General features: G+C 35.7%; 3 protein-coding genes across 5 annotated transcripts; 2 read left to right on the top strand and 1 right to left on the bottom strand.

Moving 5' to 3' along the window:
- Positions 1-415: 415 nt before the first annotated feature.
- LOC135586581 (SEC12-like protein 1) lies at positions 416-12,032 on the bottom strand. Of its 2 annotated transcripts, XM_065116491.1 has the most exons (11): positions 11,807-12,032; positions 11,609-11,706; positions 6,140-6,272; positions 5,679-5,770; positions 4,775-4,874; positions 4,613-4,685; positions 4,413-4,533; positions 2,263-2,382; positions 1,312-1,382; positions 1,019-1,212; positions 416-631 (listed from the first exon to the last, which is right to left on the bottom strand). In XM_065116491.1, exons 1-10 carry the CDS (start codon positions 11,978-11,980, stop codon positions 1,037-1,039), a joined length of 1,158 nt encoding a protein of 385 aa, XP_064972563.1. In that variant the 5' UTR covers positions 11,981-12,032; the 3' UTR covers positions 416-631; positions 1,019-1,036. The 2 variants fall into 2 exon arrangements, with proteins under 2 accessions (XP_064972563.1, XP_064972562.1); XM_065116490.1 differs by lacking the exon at positions 416-631 and having other exon boundaries at positions 889-1,212.
- An 867-nt stretch (positions 12,033-12,899) lies between these two features.
- On the top strand, positions 12,900-16,371 carry LOC135616831 (probable pyridoxal 5'-phosphate synthase subunit PDX2). 2 transcript variants are annotated; one of them, XM_065116489.1, is made up of 7 exons: positions 12,900-13,060; positions 13,154-13,281; positions 14,868-14,955; positions 15,047-15,120; positions 15,208-15,402; positions 15,973-16,067; positions 16,143-16,371. In XM_065116489.1, the coding sequence occupies exons 1-7, from the start codon at positions 13,006-13,008 to the stop codon at positions 16,267-16,269; spliced, it is 762 nt and encodes a 253-aa protein (XP_064972561.1). In that variant the 5' UTR covers positions 12,900-13,005; the 3' UTR covers positions 16,270-16,371. The 2 variants fall into 2 exon arrangements, with proteins under 2 accessions (XP_064972561.1, XP_064972560.1); XM_065116488.1 differs by having other exon boundaries at positions 13,154-13,299.
- Positions 16,372-17,904: 1,533 nt separating this feature from the next.
- Positions 17,905-26,913, top strand: LOC135616829 (serine/threonine protein phosphatase 2A 57 kDa regulatory subunit B' beta isoform-like). The gene is made up of 2 exons (XM_065116486.1): positions 17,905-19,441; positions 26,313-26,913. Exons 1-2 carry the CDS (start codon positions 18,293-18,295, stop codon positions 26,640-26,642), a joined length of 1,479 nt encoding a protein of 492 aa, XP_064972558.1. The 5' UTR covers positions 17,905-18,292; the 3' UTR covers positions 26,643-26,913.
- The last annotated feature ends 330 nt before the right edge of the window (positions 26,914-27,243 follow it).

Here is a 27,243-nt window from a genome sequence, read left to right as displayed (position 1 = left end):
TAGTGCCAAAGATGCAATCTATGTTCCAACATTTCACATGTAGTTCACTAGGGACATATTATAAATAAACCAAGGTTGCACTCGAAAAATGACATAAGAACTCAACATCAACAATTTAACCATGAGAGTGGCATCCTTTAGTTTTGGATAACTCTCCTATTGAGTCCTTAGTGATGTCCTCCCAAATTCTTATATCTATTGCATTTGAGGACTCCGAAGGAGATGATAATTTCAGACTAGTTGTGTACCTATAGACGATCACCTCCCTTGCGATTCTATTTAACATGAGGACTATACATTGCTTAGTCAACCGCACTTGCAAGGATAGGAATCCCATTGCAAGAGATGGTCGCCCTTCGCATAGGCGACCAGGCTAGTTGTTCAGCACCTTTATGATTCTAACAAGACAAGTAACTTCCTTCCATGTCCATATGTTATTCTTTGGTTAGTTCGGTTTGAAGGCCTTGAGGTTACAATAATGATATCGAATGAAAGAGACAAAAGAGAAAGTTTACCCAGGAAAATGCCGCCAGAATGAAGTTTGTCACGCTGTAAACAATACTTCCTTGCTGCATGAGAAATTGGTTTCCTGGTGATTCGAAGATCTTGATGCTAAATTAATTTGGCAGTTCTGCATGATTCAGACAACCGAGTAATGTTAGAAGAAGATATATGTCAACATGGCTCCATCCTTCACCAACATTTTCTCTTCAGAAAAAATAAAACAACTTTACACCAATCCAGGAGATTAAATGCTTTTATAATTCTTCACCAAGCAAAATAAAACTGAAAGTTAATCATTTGCAACTCTTAAATAAGTATACAGTGAACTTTCACAAATTGCATCTAGAACAGCCATCAAGATTTAGGAGAAAATTTCACCACAGGTATCAGAAGCCAAACTTTTTAGACCAAGAACATGAACAGAGCAATCAGTAAAACATTTGTGGAGTAGCAAAACAGGTTGTTGCCAAATGCTGCATCCAGAATAACTTAATGCACAAAGGTAGGCCGATACCTACAAAGTATGATCTCATCACCACGGACTGTCATCTGAAGACTGAGGGTCAGTGAAGGCCATTGCTGATGGTCTTGCAGGTTGGTTTCTCCCTTGAGGAAAATTCCAGAATGAATCAGAGTTCTCGTAGAGTATGTAAAACACCAACAGGGAAGCCATGAAGAAGCCCAAGAGTAGCAAGTAGATCTGCCACTCTGAGAGAATAAAATGGAGACAAGACAAACCAAAAGGTCATGTATTGCTTGCTATAGAGACGTTAGACAGAAATTAAAACATGCAATAGAATGATATACCCTTCCATTCTGCTGGTACATTGAGTTTTGTGACCACCGCCCCCCATTGATTTGAAGTAGAAAGAACAACCCTGCATGCACCGCAGACAGGATTCAAATTATTAAGACAATCATCTTCAATGACACATCACATGTGATAAAGTGCTTTATGAGAGAAAAAACCACCACTAACTGAATCTCCACATTGTTATTATTTTTTTAATATATATTTTAAATTAATCCATAACCATCAAAGCAGAGAGTGTATCACACTCATTACAAAAATTAATAGGGAAATCACTATTAATTTTTCTGAAGTAATTTTTCTGAAATACAAGAGTTGAGAAGATGGTTGGGGATAAAATTGATAACAGAATTAACAAGGACAATTTTGCCAGCTTGGGAGATGTAACCCTTTTGCCAACCCTAAATTCTAATGAGGATTTCGTCGACCAGCTCACATTGAAATATTTTTGGTAGTCGACCAAATGAAACGTACTCCCCTCCTTGAATCCTAGGGTGCTACATATAAGGTGCTTAATGGTAAACGGGCACGATTTAGGGAAAAGGATCTTCGACTTGGCTTTGTTAACCTTTAGATTAGAAAAAGAGGAGAAGTGATCAAGAGATTTGAGAAGATTTTAACAGGATTTCTTGTTTCTTGTTTCCCCTGATAGAAATGAGTACATCATTAGCAAACATGAGGTGAGAGACAGAAAGCTACTAATACATGCAATATGGTAATTTCAAGATTGAGCAGATTTGTCTTTAGAAAACTTGACATTATGCAAATTGCACAAATATTTCTAAGAAGTGGTTGTTCTTTAAGACTAAGTTAGGATTATCTTGATTTCCAAAGCATCCATACTTCTTTCTGCTCTGGATTCCAAGGTACTTAATAATGAAGCAACAAATACCAATTTAAAATATTTTGCCTAGCTTGCTTTATACATGTTCACATAAGCACTATACCTTTCTTTAGGGCAAAATTCCAGCAACTTAATGCGTGTGCCAAGATGAAGCTTCTTGCTCCATTGAGAGATTGTCATTGTCTTCACTTCAACTACACACATATCACCATCTTCACAGCCACTAGATTTTAAGAAAGGATCACAAACAATATCATTAAGAGTTGCATATCCAAAATGAATGATATGTTATATCTATGATAGCAAAATCTTCATCATATCATATGTAAAAGGCACAATAGGTCCACTCCTAATAAAAGGACTAGAACTGGGAAATGGATCCTAGGAAATAAGAGACAATGCAGGTGGAGGCAAGTTAAAAACAAATTAGAATGTCCAACTATTTGGGGTTAGCTAATGGATCTTTTTCTACCATCAAGCTACATACTAGGTAATATCTAGAGTTAAATCAAAAGCACTCAAATCTCCTTTCATTGTTTCTATCAAAGTCTTCTTAATTCTCTTCCTCTATCTTTCCTCACACCACTAATACTAGTTGATATATTTTTTACCACAGTATCCATAGGTCTCCTTTGAATATCTTCATAATATTACTTGAATTTTTCTTATTTTATCCTCTATTAGGACTGTATTTGATTGTTCACAAACACAAATATTTACTATAACTCTGTTCTTGTTAATGTGGACTTTACTTGTGTTCTGATCATATGGGCTTCAATTATGTTCTAACATTTGGTCCCGTCAATATGGACTTTACCCTTGTTCTTGTTAGACAAGCAACAAACAAAGATGAAAGTGTAAGCTCAAAGAGATGGGAGTGGTTCTCTGAGAAGAGAACCCAACAATTAGATAAGTAAAGATATTCACCTCTTTGCTTCTGAAAAAAGATATTAACTTTGGTGTTTGATCTTTTCATAGCAATCTTATGTCTAAGAAGACAAATATGTCAAATCTGATATTGGGATAAAAGGATCTACTTGTACATATTCATCTAAGGCTATAGCAAATATTAGAGGCCACTCTTCTATATACAAAAAGGGAATTGATCTCCAAAGGAAACCTCTATCTGATGGGAATGTCTTAGTTGCTGAATGAGGAGCTTGTTCCCAGAAGTAACAGAAATCTCACTCTCTGCTACCAAAGTGGCAAGATAAGGTAAAGAAATCAATCCTGCTGCAAGACAAAAAGGGTGACAGATCTCAAATCATATACCAAAACAGAAGATGCATTTGTTACTGCATTAGTTAGTATGAAATGGATCATGATAGGCCCAGTCACGCAACTTATCTAAGGATTGGCAAAGGGAATGCTCTCTGTAACCGCACTTTAGAAGGGAAACATAACTTATCTAAGTATGATTCTCATGCCTCCAGCCATAGCCTGTTGGCTAAACAGTGAAATTAGTACTCCTCTCGCTTCCTCTTCGTCTCCACCACCTCCTCACCTCCTCCTCTTCTACCTCCCACGCCCCACCCCTCTTTGTTGTACCAAGGTATGTATCAACATGTCATGTGTTAGTATGTCGGTATGGTACTCATGGGCTGGTATGAGTTCCATACAAGCTTAATATTTATTAACAATGTTAGAATAAGCAGTTACAGGTGACTGTACATAAACTAAGTATTTGACTAGAAGCAACAACCTATTCCACATAAATAGTAACTATTGTTAATCATATAGTATTCGAGTAGTATTCGATATATCAAGAACTCATAATAAATGCAGACTGTTACTGTTTCATTAATCATTGATAATGCTTAATACAAAGACATGAAACAACAAAGTTGGTATTATATGCATCTCATTTATAATTAAAAGTTTAAAATTCAAGAAAATCAAAGTTTTCCAAAGACCCAAGATCATAAAAAAATCAAATCATTTCAGTAATTACAAAAATTAGATACTTCGAGGAAGTACCCAATATGTACCTGAGAAGTATACTATTAACTATTAAATCCAACATGACAACTGAAAAGAGTCTAAAATACATCAGGTACTGCAAAAAAAAAAAGAAGGTAAATCCAACTGAAAAGGATCATGATAGGCTTTAAAAAAAATTTGCATGGTTGTCAATTCTCTTTATGAATGATCAGTATAAGCAATTCATAAATTGTACTGGGTGGTATAATACTCTCGTTTTTTTACTAACATAAAAATGAAAGTTAGATTAAAGAGCAAAAATTCTGTACTTACAGTCCAAGGTACTTTCCATCCAAGCTAATTGAAAGCACAGAAACAGGCTTTCCTTGTAGCCTCTTGTACCCAATTCTGTTCCATGTACTGATGTCCCAAACAGCAGTTACCACTTTACGACCTGCTTTGAGTTAAATTCATGAATATTCAGAAGAAATATAATAATTAGAAGAAATTCCTTCAAGTTGATAGTGTAGTACCTTTTTGGACAGTGCAAAACAAGAAAGGTTTGGTTCCATCTCTAGAAAAACGACAACACTCTATCTTCTCATCCTTCAGTCAGTCAGGGGTACAAAAGGCATATTGCATTAAAAAATAAGCATTTCCTATGAAGAATTTATGAAGCTGAAGCAAAAACTTACTGCTGTGCGAGTCAAAGAGACTAGTGGAACACCATCATTTATCTTCCATATTCTTGCAGAACCATCAGTAAATGTTGATACTAAGAATTCTGAGTCCAAGCTGATGGATAAATTTTATAGGAATATTAGTATTATGCATGTTTCATCTCAATCATGAAATATAAAGATCAATTTCCTATGCAGCATTTGAGAGGTGATAATTATATACGGAAAATAGAAACTTCCTTAAACTCATGATAAAACAATCACCTGTGGACATAACTTGTAATCAGATTTGTGCACCCCCAATGAAATGATTTGTTTTTTTTTTTAATTTGAAGTTCCAAATTTTATATAATTGTTTGTAACTATTATCTAAATAGTGCTCCTTCAAAAGTAAAAATGTTTCTCAAGATTTACATCGAGATCTACCATATTATTTACTTTAACACTTCCAATGGTCATCTAGGGGAAATTAGTTTAATATGAAGCCAATTTAATTGATGTTTCAACAGATACATAGCAGTCGTCTTAAACCTGATTTTTGGATCAGTATTATCTATGTACCTCTTCAAAAGTTTTTGGAAGTTAAAAAATATCTCATTATAGTATTAGTGACCAAACTTGTCTCATCAAACTGTTCCAGAGTTCTAAAACTCCAATCGCACAGTTGTGTAACTATCCTTAGTAGACCATACAGGTCTAGAGCACTTGTCAGCCCAAAAGATGTTCTTAAATTTTGAACTATCGAATAAATCTGCAAACAATTAGACATAATTGTTTCCGAATCATGTTTATAAAACAAAAAGACAGTAAACATGGACTTGAGAAATATCTCAATATTTTATGCAGGATCGTTTCAACAACCAAATGAAATGTATAAAAAAAAAGCAGATATTAGGATTATCCACCAGAAGTGCCTTACCTGATATCCATATCTCGAAAAGATTTATGAGCTTTTGGTTCATCTAAGAGAATGTTCAGGGTTGGCCAATGAAATATTCTGAGGTGTCCATCCTAAAGACAACAAAATTTTGTCAAGGACCAATGAGTTCAGTAATGTTACATTGCAACCTTGATTGTTTATTATGATTATATAGATGTATACAGTATCTATGTTTGTATATATATGTGGCACGTGTATACATATAATAGGTATGGAATGTAGAAACAATGTGTCTAAATGTGTTTGTGAGGCCATAGTTCATATATTTTGAGAAGTTTGATAGAAAATCCCTGTTTTCAAATGGAAAAAAAGAATCAAAGTATTTGCAACCTTGATAACAGAAACATTGAAGCAAATTTTGGTTTCCAATGCACTAAACCAATCATCCTTTTTAGACCCATAAATAGAATAAACAGTATACAAGGAAAGAAAATACATACTTCTCCACCGACAGCAAATTTTAGACCATCTGTACTAAATGACAAACATTTCTGCGGACCAATGGAGTGAAGAGGTTCCAGATCTTTAGACAGAAGCTTTATACCCAAATCTTGACTAACAAACTCATATAATCTGCATAAAGAAGAGGATTGTAATGTAAAATACTATACCAAATGCTAAAGTACAACAAAAGATACAAAAAGTAAATTGTATCATTTTAGAGAATTGAAGGATATGCTCGATCATTTTGACAGAGAGTAAGCACAGAATAAAATTTATCATGAAAAATTTGGATGCAAGATTGAAGATATCTCCAATACCAGCATTTCAATAATTCATTGACATCTAGATAGTTCGAGAAATTTTTTGGAGAATATTTCAGCCAAGGACCTCACAGCTAAACAAAATCAAAGGATGTCACGACATTAGAACCACCAGTAACATTTCAAGGCACCTTAGTGACAGCAAGCAAAGTTAGAGTGATATCTAAGATGACCATACTGATAACTGGATTGTTATGCAGTAGAATAAATTCTAGCATTAAACATAAGCATAAAAAAAATTTGTTATAGATCAGTGATTTAAAAAATTAGGTGCCAAGGTCTCAAAATGCCCGAGGTGCTAGGCACACGTCCAAGCGAAGCGAGACACTCTGAAATATTAAAATATAAAAAATATATAATATAATTGATAAATATGATTATATAAATAAAAATACAACATTAAATTAAAAGGATCAAAAGTATTAAGTCGTATTATCCATCTTCTAAGAACAAAAATATCAAAAGACTTAAAACAGTAAAGTTTTATACCGAATTCAATCATGATCATAATCAACCTAGTCATTCTCAAATATATCATCTTTCTTTTCCTCTTATCCATCTTCACCAAAATAGGTTTCCTCTTCTTTAACAATGACAAGAGATGAATTTGAGGCTTTTGCATTTATTTTTGTCTTCGTCATCTATTTTGTATATGTGTGTAATTCTCCAACACCTAAGACTCTTGTCACATCTCCTTATATCAAATTGTTATCTTCAAATACAAGCCCATCTTTGACATTTTACAAGTTTGCTTTCCTCCACCAACCATTCATTTGAATCATCAATGTCTTGTAATGAAATTGGATTAATATTATTTTGCAAATCATAACGAGCCTTCAATGCTTAATTATACTTTACATAAACTAGATCATTTAATCGTTGATACTCAAACAGTTTTTTTCTCTTTATATGAATATGTCATATTATATAATTTAAAAATATTTAGATATAAGTCAAAGTAAGAATTTTGATAGTCAATTACTATATGTTTAGGGTGAAATTTTAAAATAAACTCCACCATTCAATTGTAAAATTTACTTTATTATTAATAATAAAGTATTATACATGAAATTAATTATATAAATTTATAAATACCTAGGGATGTAGTTGTCCTAAATCGAGCTATCATTGAAATTTCAAAAAAATCATTGACATTCTTATATAAAGATAATTCACGAATGAACTTATCTTGTACCTAAAGACTAAGAACCAATTTTGCAATGCACTTATATAACTCATTTACAACTTTTGCATCAAACTCAATGGATGTATTCTTATAAAAGAATTATGGGTTTAAATAATATCCCGCTACATGTAATGCATGATAAAAGTTGATAATTTCATCTTTTGTTAATGATTGTAAATATTTTATTATATTTTTCTTCATTTCCATTGTAAAACTTTTGAATCATCTCCTTTACTCCAATCATAACCCCATAAATATATCTCATTGTAACCTTCTCTTTATTATTTGTCAACCTAAGGACTCGAAAAAGAGGGTCCATTACTTTTAATATATAAACTATAATATTCCAAAAGGATGACATTAAGATGATATCACTAGCCCTCTTGCCTTTTACTTCTTCTGCTCATTTGCCTGTCACTCATTTCTTCGAGGTAAACATGTTTCTCAGGTTATATTTTGACAATACACATTCTGTAATGTCAAGAAGGAAATAACAAATCAGGTGACACCATATCTCATAAATTCCTTGTTACCTGTGAATTCTCTCATCAAATTCAAAGCCCTTGTATGATTATAGAGAAATCCAACGATAAAAATTACCCTTTCTAAAGTCTTCTTAATGTTAAAAATTTTTCCAATATCTTCCAACATTAAATTAATACAATGTGCCGCACATGGAGTCCAATATAAGTTTTTTTTTTTCTTCAAGTAATTTACCTAAGATAAAGAATAACAAAATTAATAAAATTTATGAGTCACATAGTTCTTTTATTCAAATTAAAGACAGAGTAATTAAAAGATTAAAAAATTCAAAAGATAAATCTTACCGGCTAACACATAGTTCTTCCATTATCGATTATAACTTAGATGATATTTTGTTCACTAATTTCTTCCACGAGCTTGTTAAGCAACTCATATATTTTTTCTTCAGATATCATAAAAGATGATGCATTTATTGACTTCATGAATATGGTTCCTAAAGAACAGTTAGCTATAAAATTAATTATACTCCTATGTCTCATATTGATCTAGGCATCTCATATGATAGAGCAACCATACTTTACCCATGATTTTTTGTGTTCCTTTAATAAGTCATTTGTATAATCCAACTCCTTTTTCAGGAACGAAACTCGCAACTCATAATAACTTATAGGTTTTAATTCCCCCACCATATCTTCCAATAGCTTCAATCATCTCTTTAAAACCATCTAAACGATAAGTACTAATAGGAAGGCTAGCCTAATAGAAGAAACGAGCAATGTGTTGAATTGTTCTTCCCCTTATTTTCTTATTACAAGCATCACTTATATTTGTTTGTCTTAATTTTGCTCCTATTTGCTCTTGTTGTTTTTGTGATCATTTATACATATATAAGTCTATCGATTCCTTTTTACCCTTCTTAACAATCATGGCTTTTTTTCCTTTTCTATCATATACTCTTTTCCCACTTGGATTGACACTTTTTAAATAATCTTCTTTTTTATTTTTAATATGTTTAACATTATCCTCAAATAAATCCCATAAGATTCATTCCTTTGTATCTTTTTCCAATCATATAAGCCAATAATTCTTCTTTTATATTAGGTGGACACTTCTTGTATGTCGATGCATTTTTGAAGTTCCCTACTTGATATTACTTTATACAAAAAATACCACCTCTAGTAGTCTTATCATAGAAGATGCAAGAAAATGCATTAGGATCATTAGGATCATTTAGACAATTGTATTTCCAAACAAGATCCTTTCTTGAATTTTTTGATGAATCTTCTGAATTGCTTTATACACTTGTCATTAATCTTAAAATCCTAATAACAATTCTAAACAAATAGACATTAACAGTGTTAAAATATAAATAAGGACTATCCTATGATAACAATAGTTAGAGGGGAGAAAAGAGTCATAGACGATGGAAAGTGGGGAAGGAGAGGACGACGGTGATAAAGGAACTTTCAGACGACGACGACGACGTCGAAGGAATTTACGAACGACAACAGTAGTGATGAAGGAAGGTATGAATAACAACAGTGACGACGGAGGAAGCTGCAGACGACATCAGCAACGAAGGAGAAAGCTTCGGACGATAACAACGACAACGACAAAAGCTACGAACGGCAACGTCGTGGGCCGAGGAAGCTTCAAATGTGTTCATCGATGGCAGAGGAAGCTGCGGTCCTCTCTGTCGACAGTGGAAGGAGTTGAACACGTAAGCAGCAACAGCGAAAGGAATTGCGCACGAAAGCTAAACCTTCAAACCCGTCCGTCGACGATAGAGGAAACATCGCTCTTGTGCGTCGGCGAGAGAGGTAGCGATTGTGCTAGGGTTTATGGCTCGAGGTCCCATGAGGGGGCAGGGGTGTGGGTTTTACTAAGTATAGTAATATTATGTAGCTTGTTTGGTTCAATCGAACCAACTAGCTAATGTTTAACTAAAACAAACTTGATAATCTAGTTCGACTGCATTATTTCAATCGAGTGCTCGCCCGAGTCACATGGCGCCTGGGTTCAAGCGAGTGCCCAGGCGATGCTTCACCAAAGCGTGCTACTTGGTTAATCGCCTTGCCTCACTCGAGCACCTAGGTGAGCGCCTAACCACCTTTTTAATCCCTTGTTATAAATAAAACTCAACTAAATAATTCTTCATTTTCTAACAATAAATGTTGGCAATAGGTGCAAACCTTAAGAATCAATCCACAAAGCAAAAGTAAATCCTAAAACTTGCCATCGTATATAATAAACTTAACCTATGAGAGAGAGAAACAAGTTCTTATGAGTATCAACACATTGAAGGCTACATGAGACAGAAAGTATGCACTTAGAATTTTTAACCAATGCACTTGCATGCTTCCTTGGATATCTTCTTTATTATTGATGAAAAGACCCAAAATTTTCAGTCTTGTCATCTTTGTCCTTAATGATAATTGGCAAAACAGGCCACATGTTTTTCATTAAACTTTATTCATAATTCTGCCTTTGTTTCAATTTTACATTTTCTACTATTTTTGGGTATCATTACGTTGTTATTTAGTGTCTTCAGATTTGTCACATGAATTGGTTTTGGTTTAGACAATCCCTGGGTTTTGAGTTTTGTTAGATTTGTATTTGGGTATAATATAAGTCCAACCTTCATTTATCATTCATTGTCAAACTCTAGGTCTGTTTGGGTTTAATTTAAATTGGACTTAAGACCTATTTGGATTAAGGATAATAAATGTACAACTACTTGATGAATCAAGGAGATATCATACATAATACTACAGCATGATGTCATGAACAAATATTTCTGTCATAGAGTCCAAATGTGGGAAGAAACTAGCAGCTGATTTCAGCACTGCCATTGGAAGTTGGATAGAAATCTTATACTTCTTAGTAGACTGTTAGATCCCGTTAGGACTCAACTTCTCATCAATTAACAGCAAAAACAAGAAAGATTCCACCAGATAGATGATTAGGGGGAATAAATCATATTTAATTTTGTGCTGAATTGACTCTTAATGGCTGAAAATGAGGAGATGTGCATGCCAACTCAAGTTTCGAGTAAGAAAATCCTCCCAAAGACGACGGAATATAGAGCATCAAAACAGATAACTTCCTAGGCAAAAAGAAAATAAAATTTATTAATGGATAAAGGACCTCTATGAGTAAAATCCCAATCATATTGGGAATAGATAATACATGGGCATTCTCTTAAGCTTTTGGGTTGTATCGATACTCCTCACACCATCTGATTCTCCCCATTGACAACGAAAGATAAATATATCATGTTTAGTTAGTATTTTTCCTAATTAGTTTTATAGGAGAAAGATCAAACAAACTTATTAGCTGACAGAACGTAATCTTCACTAACCTAAAATACTTGAATTTATTTTCAATTATCTACATTAACAATAAAGAAAATGTACTAACAATTAAATTACCGGAATCTTTTTTACCCCATAATAAAAAAATAATGGAAGGCTCACCTGCAGCCAGTTGCAACGGAGCAGACAAACTCATCGCCGCTCGGGTGCACCGCGAAACCCAGCGGATCGCCATCCTCATCTCTCATCACAATCCTCACCTACAAATCAAGTTTGGCTCTCCATCAACATAATTCACCTGGGAATGGAGGAGGGATGGACGGACAACTCAAGACGGGAAGAAGAGGAAGCAAAGAGAACCAGGGGATCGGGGGAGAGGGAAGCGGTCTTGGGATTAAACTCGAAGATGTCGAGCAAAGGCGGGCAGGAGCGGTTCCTCGCCCTTCCCATGACCACGAGGAGCTGCTTCTCTGACCGCCGGATCCACGACGCGCACGTCACCGGCCCCGCCTCCCCCTCGCCCTCGCCCTCCATTACTTCGTCCGCCTCCTCTTTCGTCGTCTCCTGCTCTCGTTGCGTTGAAGACAGGGCTTTTCCTTTTATAGATGTGCTTTGAGATGACCGAGCGATGACAGCAAGGCCGTTTGATGGGAATATTCCGGAGAAGATGCGCGTGATGGGATACAATAACACCTCTTTGACTTCACTAATCGTCATTTCTTTAAAGTCACCCATTATGATTTGGGTATTAATTCCTTTCAGTTTAGAACTTAGCAAATCTAATCCATGTTAATATTCTTTTTTAATTTTTTGTTTTACTATTGTGTTGATAATAATTTTGAAGATATTATATATTAAACTAGCGATTAATAACTCTATTACTTAATTAGAGTTTTGTTAATGGAAGCGATATGTAGACACTAATTAATATTTAACGAATTGAATTAATAAATCATATTTGCTATTCTGTTCAGCTATAATATTGATTTTTATTTCAAAATTCGGGAATCAAATATGTCATTCCAATTTGAAGAGTACATAAACCAAACATGTTAATGGATTTGGTCATGATTCAATATTTCAGTAAATCTTAGCTTTAGTTTTAATTCCGACAATTAAATGTTATATTACAGGCTCAAATATCAACATTTAGGTTAGACCAGTTACTGTGTTATATAATTTGCTGTCTGCGCAAATAATTAATTTTAATTAGGAGCGCACGTGGACGGCTCGTGACTGAACTTGCGTGTGCATTTAATCGACATCCCGCTGAGCGACACCTCCTCTTCTTATACCACCGTCTTTATCCTATTGTACAATTTTTGTTTGTTGGCGGGCCCCTTAGGCGAGTGAACGTTGGGTACGTGGCGTATAGGTACAAAGGTTTTTAATCCTTCAAATTTGCACTGACTCGCCTACCTTGTGTGGTGTGCGGAGCAAAATAAAGATGAAAGGCTTTCGAATCCTCGGTATCAGAGAGCAGGATACGCTACTACTGGCTGCCTTCTCTTCCTTCCGTCTCCCTTTCTCTCTCTTCTTCTTCGTCTTCTTAGACTGTTATGACGACGGTGGGCGTCCTGGCGCTGCAGGGTTCTTTTAACGAGCACATGGCGGGTATTCCCTTTTCACATTCTTTTTGTTCGTCCAGTCCTTTCTCTGCTTTTTGGTGATCTTGCCCTTAAAAGTGAGGATCTCTGGTGCGCACAGCGTTGCGGAGGATAGGGGTGAAAGGGGTGGAGATAAGGAAAGCGGAGCAACTGCAGGCCGTCGACGCCCTCATCATCCCGGGCGGCGAGAGCACCACCATGGCCAAGCTCGCGCACTACCACAACCTCGTCCGCCCTCTTCTATCTGTCGATTACCCCTTGTGCATTTCTTGTCTTGTTCTTTCTTGTTTGGAATTACTTGTTAGGTTCTTCTGAAGATTCTCAAATTGACCACGTCAGAAAGAAAAAAAGGCTAAGGAAAAGATAGAAACGAATCTTTATTTTGTTTCGTATTCTTTCGTATTGACAGGAAACTGAACCCTACGAGGACAGTAGAGTGCTTCTTAAGGCAAACTGAGATTACTGGATTTATAATGTTCCACATATTGCACTTTTTTAGTTGCAAAAATTTAGAATAATTGATGTGATACCCTGCTTGTTGGTATAATCCTTCTATTACTTTCGTCCTAAGTCATGAACCTTTTAACAATGGATTGGTCACTGCGAAAGATTCTGCATCATGGTGGAGATCGTGTTGGAGATTGGACTAGGTGAAAGTGATGGCTTCCAGTTCTCCAATGGATTAGGAGCATGTAGAACTTCCTAAAGTGATGGTGCTTCCAAAAAAGACTTCCAAACTGGTGGCACAGCGTATCCCTTTAAACATACATTTCTCCATTTGATGAACTAACTACATAGCTTACTGATGCACTGTATAAGAAAGCAAATAAATTTCCTTCAGTCTTGGCTTTGATTGAATGACAGAAAGTGATGTTCTATTCTTTTTTGTTCTACTCTGTCCTGCTGCTTTTTTTTATTGTAAAATTGTTATCATCATTGCAGTATTAACCAAAGTTCTACGAAACACACTCAGGCTTTGAGGGTTCATTAGTTAATTAAACATATGTGTCACTATAATATATGCTCTATCATGAAGTTAGCTATCTCGCTCGTTTCAGAATCTATATAAGCTTGGGAGTGGTAAGGACAACTGCTATTTCAATACATGAATAAATTCAGTCATACACTTTGCAGGTAGACAAACTAAGCATGTGCATGTTGTCAATTATCCAGGTAGTGTTTGGTAACATTAGATCAAATCGTTCTTTACACAATCTTAGATATCACAAAACTGAACTGTTAGTTCTGGTACCACTGGATAATGCCAAAGTATTGGAGACATCAATTTCTTTTGAAATTAGGTATATGCAGCTTTTTTTTCCCATGAAATTGTCTTCTACATCTTGCCAAATTTTCTTTGATCCTTAATATTTACATCCCTTTCTTCTGCAAGTTGGACATTCAGAGACATGTTAAGTAATCAGAATATTCAGTAATCACCATTCTTGTTCCTGTCTTTTTCTTTTGCAATTAGATGCATAAGTTCCTTTTATAAAAGAAATTGATGCCTGCATATTTTCAAGTAGATCGCCGCCTCATTGGCATTCAAAAGTTTGTTTCTGCTGCGTAAGAGTCTCTATGACAACATTGTACCAGTTTGGGTCACACCCAAAAAAATTACTTTCTTTGGAGACTACATATTCTAAAATTAAAGTATTGATAGGCTTATCCTTTTGCTTCTCCTTTTCAAGGGGACAGAATTTGTCGAGTTGACTCATCAAAATAAGAAATCTCCAATTTTTCTGTTGATGTGGTGTAGCTTTGATTTAAAAAAGAAAATAAAATATTTTGTGACATTTTTTTTCAATTAACAGTTTCCTGCTTTACGAGAATTTGTAAGTACTGGGAAGCCTGTCTGGGGAACCTGTGCAGGACTTATTTTCTTGGCAAACAAAGCAATTGGTGAGCCGGCAAAAACACATTTTCAGTTTAAAAAAAATTAATCATCAAAGACAGCAATTTCAAGGTAATAAGTTGAACTTTCCCTAATCAGGTCAAAAGTCAGGAGGCCAAGAGCTTATTGGGGGACTAGACTGCATTGTCAATCGAAATTTTTTTGGTAGTCAGGTTTTGACCTGGGACTTTTAACTTGTCAAAGTTGTTATGTTCTTTTGTTTTAGAATATATTTTGACTACTCAAATTTGATTTTGCAGCTTCAGAGCTTTGAAACAGAACTGTCAGTCCCTAAGCTTGCAGAGGAGGAAGGGGGGCCTAATGGTTTCCGTGGAGTTTTTATACGTGCACCAGCCATCTTAGAAGTAGGACCTGATGTCGAGATATTAACAGATTGCCCTGTTCCTTTGGAAACGAAAAAGAGTATAATGTCTGTTGACAATGGCCAGGAGGAGGTTCGTCTCTGTTAACTTAGTTTTGCAAGTCTCTTAGTGTATATTTGCTGTTCTGAAATTTTATGTTATGGACTCTATTGTTTTTAGTTCCATCTTACTGTCTAATTCTTTTTTCTGGATGATTGTTGGAATTATGGATCATATGTATCTAATTGCTGTCTATAATCACTACTATATGATGCTATATAAACACTATATCTTCAATGGAATTCCCTGCATGAAGTGCTGAATCAGAATTCATATTTCAAACTTAAGTGATGCATCTAACCATTTTGGCAATGAGACACTCGTAAATGCCAATGAGTGCTGTAATAGAAGTTTTATGTTCAGCAGTTGGTAGTTGATGGAAATCATCAGTTAATTAGTAAATATGGTACTTATTCTCTGTGTTTCCCTTGCACTTCCTCTATATTAAACTAGTGATTTTGTAATCCTTAATGATTACTAACTGTACAAGATTAGGATACTGACCACATTCTTCTTTTTTCCCCTGAGATCAAACTATCTAAGCACATTTGTGTAGAAAAGGACTTTTGCAATAATGTACGTAACTGTTATATGCTTGTGCAGGAAATAGTTTCTCGTGAGAGAGTAATTGTTGCAGTAAGGCAAGGGAACTTACTGGGGACTGCTTTTCACCCTGAACTGACTACTGACCTGCGATGGTAAAGACTTGTTATTAAACTTGTGCTATTTATTGTTAATTGGTATGTTGATAGGCCTGGTATTTTCTTCATCAGGCACAGTTTATTCTTGAAAATGAAGAAAGACAGCAGTGATAGGTGCTTGCAACGCGTTCCCACATCAGGAACAGACTTAGAAGATTCTCTAGGAAAGAGACCTTTCGATCTCCCCATTTATGAATGATATTAAAGATGACAACCAACAAGTTGACTTGTCTGTACTTAGGTTGTTCACATTCTAGCAGCTCCATGAGATTTATCTCATAATGAAACTTTCATTTATTTATGTAATGTCCCTTCAAATTTCTACCTCTTTGAAATTGTTTCAGGTACAAAAAACAAAACATACCAGATGTTGTTTGGACAACTGTCTTGTGAATTTTGTTTTCAATTCTACTTAAATTATCATCTGCATGCACCAAAAGAAATGATATTATGCCTTGCCATAATCCTCCATCTGGAAAGAACAATCCATGTTATAATTGAAAAAATTGTAGTTGATGAAAAGTGACTTTGACAAGTATTTGACCATCTTGACATGAACTAAGGTATCCTGAATGTTTGGTGCTTGCTCCCATTTGAAGTTATAATGTGTTTGATACCTGGTGATGTAGCCCGAGAGGACTGCAAACTGGATGCCGATAGCTCATGTTGAGCAGATGTGCCCCATGCATATCTATCACCAATCTCAAATCGTTTGCAGGGAGTCACTTACAGCGAGTGGTATGCCTCCTCTTGTGTTTTTGTTATAACACACTTTTAACCTACCATCTTGAGACCATTCCTCTATTTTATTGAAGTGCATATTTGTGCAGGTTGGAACTGGTTTTAGAACTGAGATAGGAGGAACTTATATGTTCTTTGAATCTTTGGATGTGATATAAGTGAATATATGGAAGTTCCACCAGCTATAATCGCCCTCAACAAAGCTTAATGATATGAAAAAAATTAATGATGTTATAACATTTTCCATAATAGAAAGACATATAGGGGGTGGAATGAATGAATTCTATTACTCTTGCATGATTTGCATATCTGTGGAGTCATTGTACTTTTGGCTACAATTTTGGTTGTGATGTATCTAGAAGAAACTTGAATTGAGAATTTTGATTTCTTTTAAATGATTATCCCGAGATTGTGGAGTCGATATATATTCAATGCTAAATTATTGAGACATATGGAGCAGCTTAAATCAAGAAATTTAGTTTGAATTGGCAAATGCCATTCCTATTTTAATTAATTGATGCCTTTGTCATGATAGTAATGACAGTGGGTTAATTTTTCTTGGATACTCTGATCAGTTTGTTTGGATCAAATTAATGCACTAATTAATTGAGTTGGGGAGATATATATAATTAGATAGTTAGGTCAAATTTGGAACAGATTTGAATTTTAGTTAATTAGTTGATTAGAATTGGGCTGGTGAAATTTGTAGCGCTAACTTACCGTTGTCATTTTTGTTACTTTGTTTTACCAACCTATTTAAAAAATATTATGTCAAATAAATTTAAGAATTGAAATATCGATAATAAGTTGAATTTGAAGTGAATTCAAGTTCAATATATGAGTATAGTAACATTTTACGCACCAACGAAACATCCTTGCAATAATCCTCCAATCTCAATTTGATCAAACATGATCAAACATCAACACAACCACCTCCAATCTCAATTTGATAACCCTGATCTAATCCTATTTGGGCCAGTGTTGCTTTTTGCCATCAACATCGATTACAATTACCATGTAATCCAACTTTGTATTCGGCTACTTTTAGCAGAAATGCCACAAATATCAACTATCGCCCCCTCCTCTCCCCCACATGTCCTCCTCCCCTTTTTATCTCTACGCAAAAGAAAACTACAAGGAAAAGGAAAGAAGAAAGAGAGAACATTTTGATCTCCATGTAACCCACCTCTTCCCTCTGTGTATTCCTCATCCTTTTTCTTCGCTTCCTCTCGAATAACTTGATTGCATTTCATCTCGTTGTCAGAAGTCCGTGGATGGATTGGAATTACCTTCAATTCCTTCTTATCCTCTTTTGTTCCGTTGCTATCACCTTCCTCTTGTAATATGATATCCCCTTCTCCATTACTGTTCATGATTCTAGGGTTTGTAGTCCGCTCTCTGTATTGGGAAGTGGGATCGATCTAGGGCCTAGAGTCAGGATTTCGTCAGGGTGGGTCGCAGAGAGAGAGAGAGAGAGAGAGATGTTCACCAAGATCATGAAGCGGGGCAACCGCAAGGGCCCCAAGTCGGAGGCGGCCGAGCCCGCCGCCGCTGCGGCTGTTCCCGGCTCCAACGTCACCGTCAACCACGCCTCACGTACCGCGGTGCCCTCCTCGGGCGCCGCTGCCGGTGCGCACCACCTCCCCGCCTCGCCTGCCGGCGCCACACCACAGATCGAGTCCCTCCCGCTCTTTCGCGACGTGCCCGTCGCGGAGCGGCAGGCGCTCTTCGTTCGCAAGCTTCAGATCTGTGCGGTGATCTTTGACTTCTCCGACACCCTTAAGTCGGCCCGTGAGAAGGAGATGAAGCGGCAGACTCTCTCGGAGCTCGTCGACGTGGTTCAGTCGAGTTCCATCCGCCTCGGGGAGTCCGTCCAGGAGGAGCTCGTCCGCACTGTCGCCGTTAACATCTTCCGCGGCCTCCCGCCGGCCTCCCACGAGAACACCGGCTCGGAGGTGACCGACCCCGAGGAGGAGGATCCCTACCTGGACCCCGCCTGGCCCCACCTTCAGCTCGTCTACGAGCTCCTTCTCCGCTACGTCATCTCCTCCGACACTGACACCAAGGTCGCCAAGCGCTACATCGACCACTCCTTCGTGCTCCGCATCCTTGATCTCTTCGAATCCGAGGACCCCCGCGAGCGCGAGTATCTCAAAACAATCCTCCACCGAATCTACGGCAAGTTCATGGTCCACCGTCCTTTCATTCGCAAGGCCATCAACAACATCTTCTACAGATTCATCTTCGAGACAGAGAGGCATAGCGGCATCGGTGAGCTGCTGGAGATCCTTGGGAGTATCATTAATGGGTTTGCCCTGCCGATGAAGGAGGAGCACAAGTTGTTCCTCGTGCGGGTCCTCATCCCGCTTCATAGGCCAAAGCCGGTGGGTATGTACCACCAGCAGCTATCCTACTGTATTGTGCAGTTCGTCGAGAAGGATTATAAGCTTGCCGATACGATCATCAGGGGGCTGTTGAAGTACTGGCCTGTCACTAATTGTCAGAAGGAAGTGCTATTCCTTGGGGAGTTGGAGGAGGTGCTGGAGGCGACACAACCAGCAGAGTTCCAGCGGTGCATGGTTCCCTTGTTTAAGCAGATCTCTCATTGTCTCAGCAGCTCTCATTTCCAGGTTTGGAGTTCATCTCATCTTCTGTCATTTTGATTTCTTGCCTAATGCACTGAAAATGCTGCCAGATATTCAGATCATTATATGTTTTCTTTTTAGCCAAGTTGACAGGAAAATTATCTAAATAAGTTATGGTCTTCAGGACTGAAAATATGCAACTTTATTTTTATCCCCAGTGATATATTTACCTGTATTTGTTACTCCAATAGACTTTTTTGACATATTGGCAAGTTAGTTTTTTCTCACGGAAAAAGTTTACTATTTCAGGAGTTAATTTACCAAAAAGTTTAGCTAACATGTGTCGTAACTTTGTCTTTGTCCATTCCTTTTTTGGGTTCTAGGAATTACATATTAATATATTCATGGAATGGATCTTGATTTGGGCGGTCACTTGTTTCACTTGAATATATTATTTTTAGTTTTCAAATATGTTGGAATATTAATATATGATTTGAATTATATTAATATATGATTTGAATTTTGTGGAATAAGTACCCATCTTGACATGTTCAAAAGGTGTATCACGTCGTGAAGCTTATCTAGGTATAGAACTGCTGGTCCATGTATGGCTCACTGAAGCTTCCTCAAGAAGTTAGAAATTTAGGCATATTCTCAAAATTCATTATCGTAAAATGCTTTGAAGATGTTTTCCTTACACTTTTTTGTTCTCCTTGCATCTTGTTGATGGCAAGGTTATTTTTTTTTTCATTGACTATAATTCTTTTGTTCCGTTTTTTAAGCCTTAAATACAAGTCCTAGCCATTGCGATCTGCTATGTGGATCATTGCAGTCTCAAGTGAAGGAGACTTTATATTATGGTGGAAAGATATATGGTAATGTTGATATATGGTGGTTGACATTAAAACATTTTTATTATGGTGTTGACATTGCTGACTATGATTATTTTGTTGACATTGCATTACCAACTATGAATATTACATTTCTAACTTTTGTTGACATGCTGACTACATTCTTGGAACATTAAAACATCTAGTTGACAACTATGATTATTTTCAGAATTATGTGGTTGAGAAGGCCAGTTTGTCATACCATCGGTGTAGGATATATAACTTGCCTACTTGTGCATATAGAGTTTTGAGGAAGATGAAATCGGGCATGACGAATATTGTACCACACCAATTGGATGCTGCTCACCGACCAAAAGAGGCCAAAATTTTGGTTTGCCCATGTGCATGATTGGTAGGGCTTGGCATGATTTGACATGTCAAATGATGCTGATAGACACTGAAATCCTTCCCATAGTTTGAGTTGCTTAAGTGGCCATTCTATTGTTTGTTAGCATGGTTGAATTATAACTCAATACATTTAATGATTGTTTTTTTCAAGAACAAGGTGAGTACGCTCAAGAAAACAACAACAAGAAGCTGTAATGTCTTCAACTTTTTAGATAGACAATTTGGATTTTTTGTCGCTGTTAGACTTTGCAAAAAATATCCTTACTTAAATTAAGAGAATTTAGATTATTATTTACAGTTTCTAGTAAAGTCTTCTTTCGTTTCCTTCTACTTCCCCTCATACCATTAATACTATTTGTCTCACATCTTTTATAGGGGTCCCTAATCCCTAGCATATCTCCATACCATCTTAATTATTCTCCATCATTTTATACTTTATTGAACCTACATCAAATTATTCATAAATGATAAGTATTTTGTTTCCTATCATTTTATAACTCCAAATATTCACCTCAACATTCTTATCTCATCCACACAAATTTTTTTGTCATTGATTTGTCGTATAAAATTTTTGCCTCAATATAAAATTGACTTGATGAACACAAAATTCAGAAAGCGTCTCTCCACCTTAACCACCTAGTCTTTACTCTATGAACAAGATATTTATCAATCTCTTCATCTTGTTCAATAATCAATCCATGGTATATAAAACTTTTACTTATTAGAACTTCTTATCCATCTAACTTAATTATGTCCTCAGTTCTACTTCCAATAGCCTTTTAATTTAAAGCATTTAGTTTCCAATGTTTGTGTTTATTACTTTAAGTATAGAATTAATTTCATTTAAATTCTTATAAACTAGAATAATATCATCAATAAATAGAAATATAAAATACACCAAAGATGTCTATCTTGCATATGATTGGTAAGATCATCATTTATTAATATTGAAGCTAGAGACTTGATGTGGATACTTGGTGTTGTTTTATACTATTAAGATCCACACGGACTATAACGTTATACATATCTTATATAACATCAATATGTTCCGAATATAAACTTTTTTTCTAAAATTCATCATAACAAATCTTTAGATTTTTTATTACTTAAAAAGCATATGCAAATCATTTTTTTCTATAATTTTTCATTAATAATAACGAATAAATGGTTTTTATTGGTGATCTACGAGGCATGAAAGCAATTAATTTTTAAAAATATTTGTTTCATATCTTGTTCAATCTTCAATCATTATTTTCCCAAAATTGCATATTTAGAACTATAATTATGTTCCCAAATCTCCACTTCGATAACATTGTTGTACATTGTTGTTAAGATCCTTATCCACAACAATACTCATACTAATTCTATAATTATTTTTTTTAATATTACCAAATTTGAAGTCCATTATTATCAATCTTTTTTATTTTTTTCCTACCCATTTATTTCCCTGTAAACAAATAATATTTAATCATTGTGTACATCATCTTTAACACTTTTCTTGAAAGTGTACAACATAATCCTTTGGTCTTGAACTAACTTTTTTACTTGCATCGGTTCAAAGCAATGTGAGAACCTTCTGCTAACTTTGCATCACGTCTAGACTTCAATGTGATGAACTGCTTTTGGATGACCTCCTAGGCCACCCTTCACACTTTGAGGCACTTGGATGGTGAAGGTGTCTCGTGTCACTTTGGGTGACTAGTCCTACATTGAAAATGATTAAGATATGTGGATTTGACATAGATTTACATTGACTAGTGGCCCAATGCAATGCTCCATTACTTTGATCCGAGCTTGTGATTGACACTTGGTAATGCAAGGTGAGTGGAATGCTTAATTGGGCTTACATTGACTAGTGGTCCAATCCCCAATTAAAATGCTTAATTGGGCTTTGTTGCATGACTATGTGCAAATTTAGACTTGATTCTAGTAAATCACATATGATATTATCTCTTGGTTAAACTTACTAAATTTCAGATGAGTGGAATGCTTAAATTTAATCATAATTCATGGTATTGATCGATTTTGTATGATACACCATTTCGTATTGGTATTATTAAAAAATAATTGGGTTTGGCCAAATATTGCCCTTATTGCTAGAAGGTTGGAAACAGCTAGAACCAATAAATTTCAATCAAAATTAGATGGTTTGAAGATTTGTTGGTAATTTACTACCTCAAAACAAAGAGAGAAAAGGGAAGGAAATATGTGGAAGGAAAAGAAAGAAGAGGTAAGTAGGGGTAGAAGAAATGCATAGAAGATAACTTTTGACTATGAAACAAAGGAGACACTCTTACTATAGTGTTTGTAATTGGCTGCAATCATCATATTTAACAAACTTCACCGTTGTTGCAATATTCATCATATTAGGAGATGGAAGGGGAGGACAAATATCTCTTATTTTTACATATTCTTGTTGACTGATAAATCTTAACTGGTTAATAATCCAGGGATATTCTTTTGAATTGGTTACTTCGAATAATTTGAAGCATAATTGCAGTTGAATGAGATGTCACCCTCAAATTCAGAAAGCTTATAATTCTGGAAGAATATATTGATAGCTGGAAGAAACATTATTTTTTTCTTTTTTCATTTTCATGATTGGTAACTTGAATATTGTTGTTATTGGAAGATCTGAACATTAATTTCTATCAGTTTCATGATTGGTAACATGAATATTTTTGATGTGGAAATGTCGGATATAGGGTTTAGGTTAACGTGCCCAACTTATCTGAGATACTTTTCTTATCCAGATTGAGGATCTTGGTAGGATTATGAGATATTTGACTCTTAATGCTGTAGCTTCTGCCAAGTGGAAGGTTACTTGGTTCGAATTGTGATTCACCTATAGAAATGAACAACTGTAGGAATTATATAACAAAGGTCTGGGGACATCCTATTGAGGACATGCATGCACTGTTCTCTTGGTGCAAGGTTTCTGATGCATTTCTTATCGGCTCGGGGTTGTTATAGCAAAAGTTTTCTCCACACTGCATTTAATGTGATTGGACAATACAACCTCAAATATGGTTGTGATCAGGGGATCACACTGTATGAAGCCTATGTAGTTTCATATGGAACTTGCCTGTTACATCCCTCTTATTAGTTAGATGTCATGCATTATTGCATTAATCTATCAAAATTTTAATATCATTTTTTATCATCTAATTAGATTTTTGAATGGGCTTATATGTTGTTGTTTATTTATTAAATTTGAATGTGGCCATTTGTTAAGTAGCAATTATTTAAACCTGTTTGTATATGTGTAATTTTGTGCATATTTTACTCAACAAAAATGACTGTTTCAAGTTTTTTTATGTGAACCGAATAATGTGGTGGAAAGAAAATTCAGTCATGTGAAGAATCAAGGAACCATGATATGATATCAAAAGAAGAAACGAGCAGTATTGATTTGTAAAGGAAAAAACTTTAACGTCAAAGCACAGTCAGAAACTCAATAGTAAATATGTGTGCTAATCAAATAAACTTTTTTGATTGAATAAATGACATGTATATGCTCCTAGTTCACAATGCAGTTGTCAAGTAGGCTTGCTCCATCCCCCTTTTCTCCTCTCTTCTGCATCTATTACATGGTGAATTCTCTTGGATGCAGATTTTCTTGATTCTATATTCTGATAAAAAGTGTGTGGTTTAGAACCTGTAGATAGCTTTTCTGAGACTGGGTACTTGTGCTGTTTTCAATTTGTAGCAAACTTTTCGTTTTCTGAACGGAATGTTTTCAAGCAGGAAATTTTGCTTTATCTTGAAAGTAGATGATTCTAGGAGAATATCTAATTCAGGTAGAATGCTCTAAATTGCATTGAATTTCATGGTGGATAATTGTAACTTGCTTGGTGTGCAAATGCAAGAACTAACCTATATTCTAGCTTGTGGGCCTTTTTAGGATTATGAGTTTGTATGTTCTGCGTGCAATTTGATGTGTGTTACCAGATAGAATGTTTTCCTTTTTTTATTGATAGGGTTGCATTCATATGCACCCACAGAAGTAGTGGAAGATGGTAAATAGTACTTAGGTGACAAGGATTTGACTGGACATGCTAGTCTGCCAGTATACATGCTCTTTCCCTAAATTACATGTGGAGACACTTCTTTTTCCTTTTTTTACTAAATAGGGTTCCTACTTCAAAACTGCTACTTGTTGGCATTATTGTTGTAAGTTATCAAAAAGGTGATTTATGAAGTTGTTGGCCAGGGCCCAGGCTGCATATACTGATGTAGTTTGCGTGATTGTCTTGCACCAGCATATGCAATTTTGTTACTGGTCATTTGGGTGCTTATGCAGTCTCTGGGCAGAGTGTGCAATCAGATATACAAAATGCACATCCACTTGTTTTGCACAAGTCAAATAACTTCATGGATTTCTTAGACCTTTACAAATTTCTTTCATTAGAAAGTCTTCTAATATGACCACAATTATGCACTTGTTCCTAATTGCATATGTTGACTTTTTTACTTTATTACTTTGTGATAATCTTTTTAGATTTTTTGATGTGATATCACATTGTAGTATCGAAGTTGATAAATTGGTGGAAAGAGTGTCAATGAATTTAGACATTCAAAGAATTAATTTACCATGCTGTGGTACCAAAAAAAGAAAACAAAGTTTTCTTTCATAAACCAAAGATTTATGAATATCAAAGTTTTATGAATTCATGGAAACTCAATAGTGGAGAAATTGGTCTATTTAAAGCATTACGCATGTTTTAGAAAATGGAAGATATATATATAAGTATATCCATTTCTATTTGCATAAGGCAATTGATTGGTAGTCTCTCTTTCGCTCTCTATATATCCCATCCCCTTGCCCCAATCCCAATTTTTTTTCCTTCTTCTAATTAGTCATTCTCATGGATGCGGATCTCCTTTAACCTCTTCCCTTTCAGTTCCTAATGTCAAATATTCTCAGTTTCCTTTACAACAAGGCAGCAACTTGTTATTATTTTGATTAGACTCTGTTATTTGATCTGCTCTTGTTAGAAATTGAGGTATTCATTATGTTTCATGAATCATCAGTGATATCCTCTTTTCTCTTTGGAAGCAACTTGGCTTTGTTATTTGTTGTTCTGGAGGATCCTATAATCCCTATGTTTTTCTTTAGTTGAAACGAACTGGACTTATGTAGAGCCAGACTCATGACCTATCAAAGACTTCAAAAGAATTGCTTTCTTTGTAAGCATCAACTGTCAAATGCTATTAATGGCTTTAATATCCAACGTTGGGGGGGGAAAATAATGAATGGTATCTTAAAAAATGGTCCTTTACCTTTAGATATAGACAGTTACTTGAATGTTTTTGCTGTCATTCATAAAACCAATCTTTTTGCTGTTACTTGAGAGTTGAGATATTAGCTGCTATTTCAAACTTCACTCTAATATATGCGCTATCATGTCCCAGTAGACATGCAACAGTATTTACCAACCTTATATATTAATCTAGATTCTCTTTTTCTTCTTTTTCCATCTCTCATTGTATTGCTTATTTCTCCTAACTGCAGTTCTCTTTTTTTTTTTTTTGCCCATACTACCACTCTAGCATTGTCTGCAAAGTTTTCATTTGCTTATAGCCAACAATGACTACCTTTACAAAATTGGTTGGCAGCTCGTCGGCTGTTTCTTTCTGCATTTCTCACATATAACGATGATGAGTATGGATTACAGGTAGCTGAACGGGCTTTATTTCTCTGGAACAATGATCACATAGTGAGCTTAATAGCCCAAAATCGAAGTGTAATATTTCCCATCATATTTGAAGCACTAGAGAAGAACATGCAGGGTCACTGGAATCAAGCAGTCCATGGCCTAACAGCAAACGTCCGCAAGATGTTCCTCGACATGGACAGTGAGCTGTTCGAGGCTTGCCAGCTACAGTACATAGAGAAAGAAGAAAATGCAAAATCCTTGGAAGAAAAAAGGGAGTCCGCATGGAGAAGACTGGAAGCAATTGTGGAAGCCAAGGCTGCAGGAGAAGACATGGTTGTGGCCAACTAGCCAAACTCCTGGTTTCTTCTAATATCTTCTGTCGGTACAGTAAAATGTATCATCTGTGGATATGCCTCAGATCGCTAATGTTGTTCAAGAAATTTCTTCCTTGTTTTCCCCTTCTTTTTGGGCATTTCAAAGAGAGATGCGGTATCTTATTTTATGCACCATCTTTTTCTTTTATTGGTTTCTTGTGGTGGCCACAATGCTAAACAACATTGGAACCTTATATTTATATTTATATATATATAATATATTCATTTCCATGTATTATTACTCATTACTTGCCATTTACCTCCAGCTGATCTATATTGATCATAGTTCTTCTGGGATTGAAGGAAGAGTGGAATTCCCATCGATTATGACAGTTGATTAGCCCATCAACAAATAGCTTTCCCATATAGAGCCTTTCGAATAGATTGACATCAAGTGTTTCTCATCGATGACTTACCAATAGTAAAAGAAAGTTGTTGATGTGGCCACTTTTATAACATTCAATAAAACACTGCATACAAAGCTTGCACCTGCATCTTAGTAAAGCATATACAAGGTTGTTGAACTCGCAATCTGGGCCGTAGGATCGAGCGATCTCACGGTCCAGATCAGGCCT

Source organism: Musa acuminata, chromosome BXJ2-7 (assembly GCF_036884655.1).
Source record: "Musa acuminata AAA Group cultivar baxijiao chromosome BXJ2-7, Cavendish_Baxijiao_AAA, whole genome shotgun sequence".
Lineage (NCBI taxonomy): Eukaryota > Viridiplantae > Streptophyta > Magnoliopsida > Zingiberales > Musaceae > Musa > Musa acuminata.
Note: the sequence above shows the minus strand (reverse complement) of the source record. Positions and strands in the feature narration are given on the sequence as shown.

Coding starts and splice junctions, on each gene's coding strand:
- LOC135586581 (XM_065116491.1), bottom strand. CDS start 11,980: ATGGAGGGCGAGGGCGAGGGGGAGGCGGGGCCGGTGACGTGCGCGTCG. Junction 5,771..6,139: donor AATTTGCTGTCGGTGGAGAA/GTATGTATTTTC, acceptor TGTTGTCTTTAG/GATGGACACCTCAGAATATT. Junction 4,686..4,774: donor TCTCTTTGACTCGCACAGCA/GTAAGTTTTTGC, acceptor GACTGACTGAAG/GATGAGAAGATAGAGTGTTG.
- LOC135616831 (XM_065116488.1), top strand. CDS start 13,006: ATGACGACGGTGGGCGTCCTGGCGCTGCAGGGTTCTTTTAACGAGCAC. Junction 13,300..14,867: donor TCGTCCGCCCTCTTCTATCT/GTCGATTACCCC, acceptor TTCAATTAACAG/TTTCCTGCTTTACGAGAATT. Junction 15,403..15,972: donor TTGACAATGGCCAGGAGGAG/GTTCGTCTCTGT, acceptor ATGCTTGTGCAG/GAAATAGTTTCTCGTGAGAG.
- LOC135616829 (XM_065116486.1), top strand. CDS start 18,293: ATGTTCACCAAGATCATGAAGCGGGGCAACCGCAAGGGCCCCAAGTCG. Junction 19,442..26,312: donor TCAGCAGCTCTCATTTCCAG/GTTTGGAGTTCA, acceptor TATGGATTACAG/GTAGCTGAACGGGCTTTATT.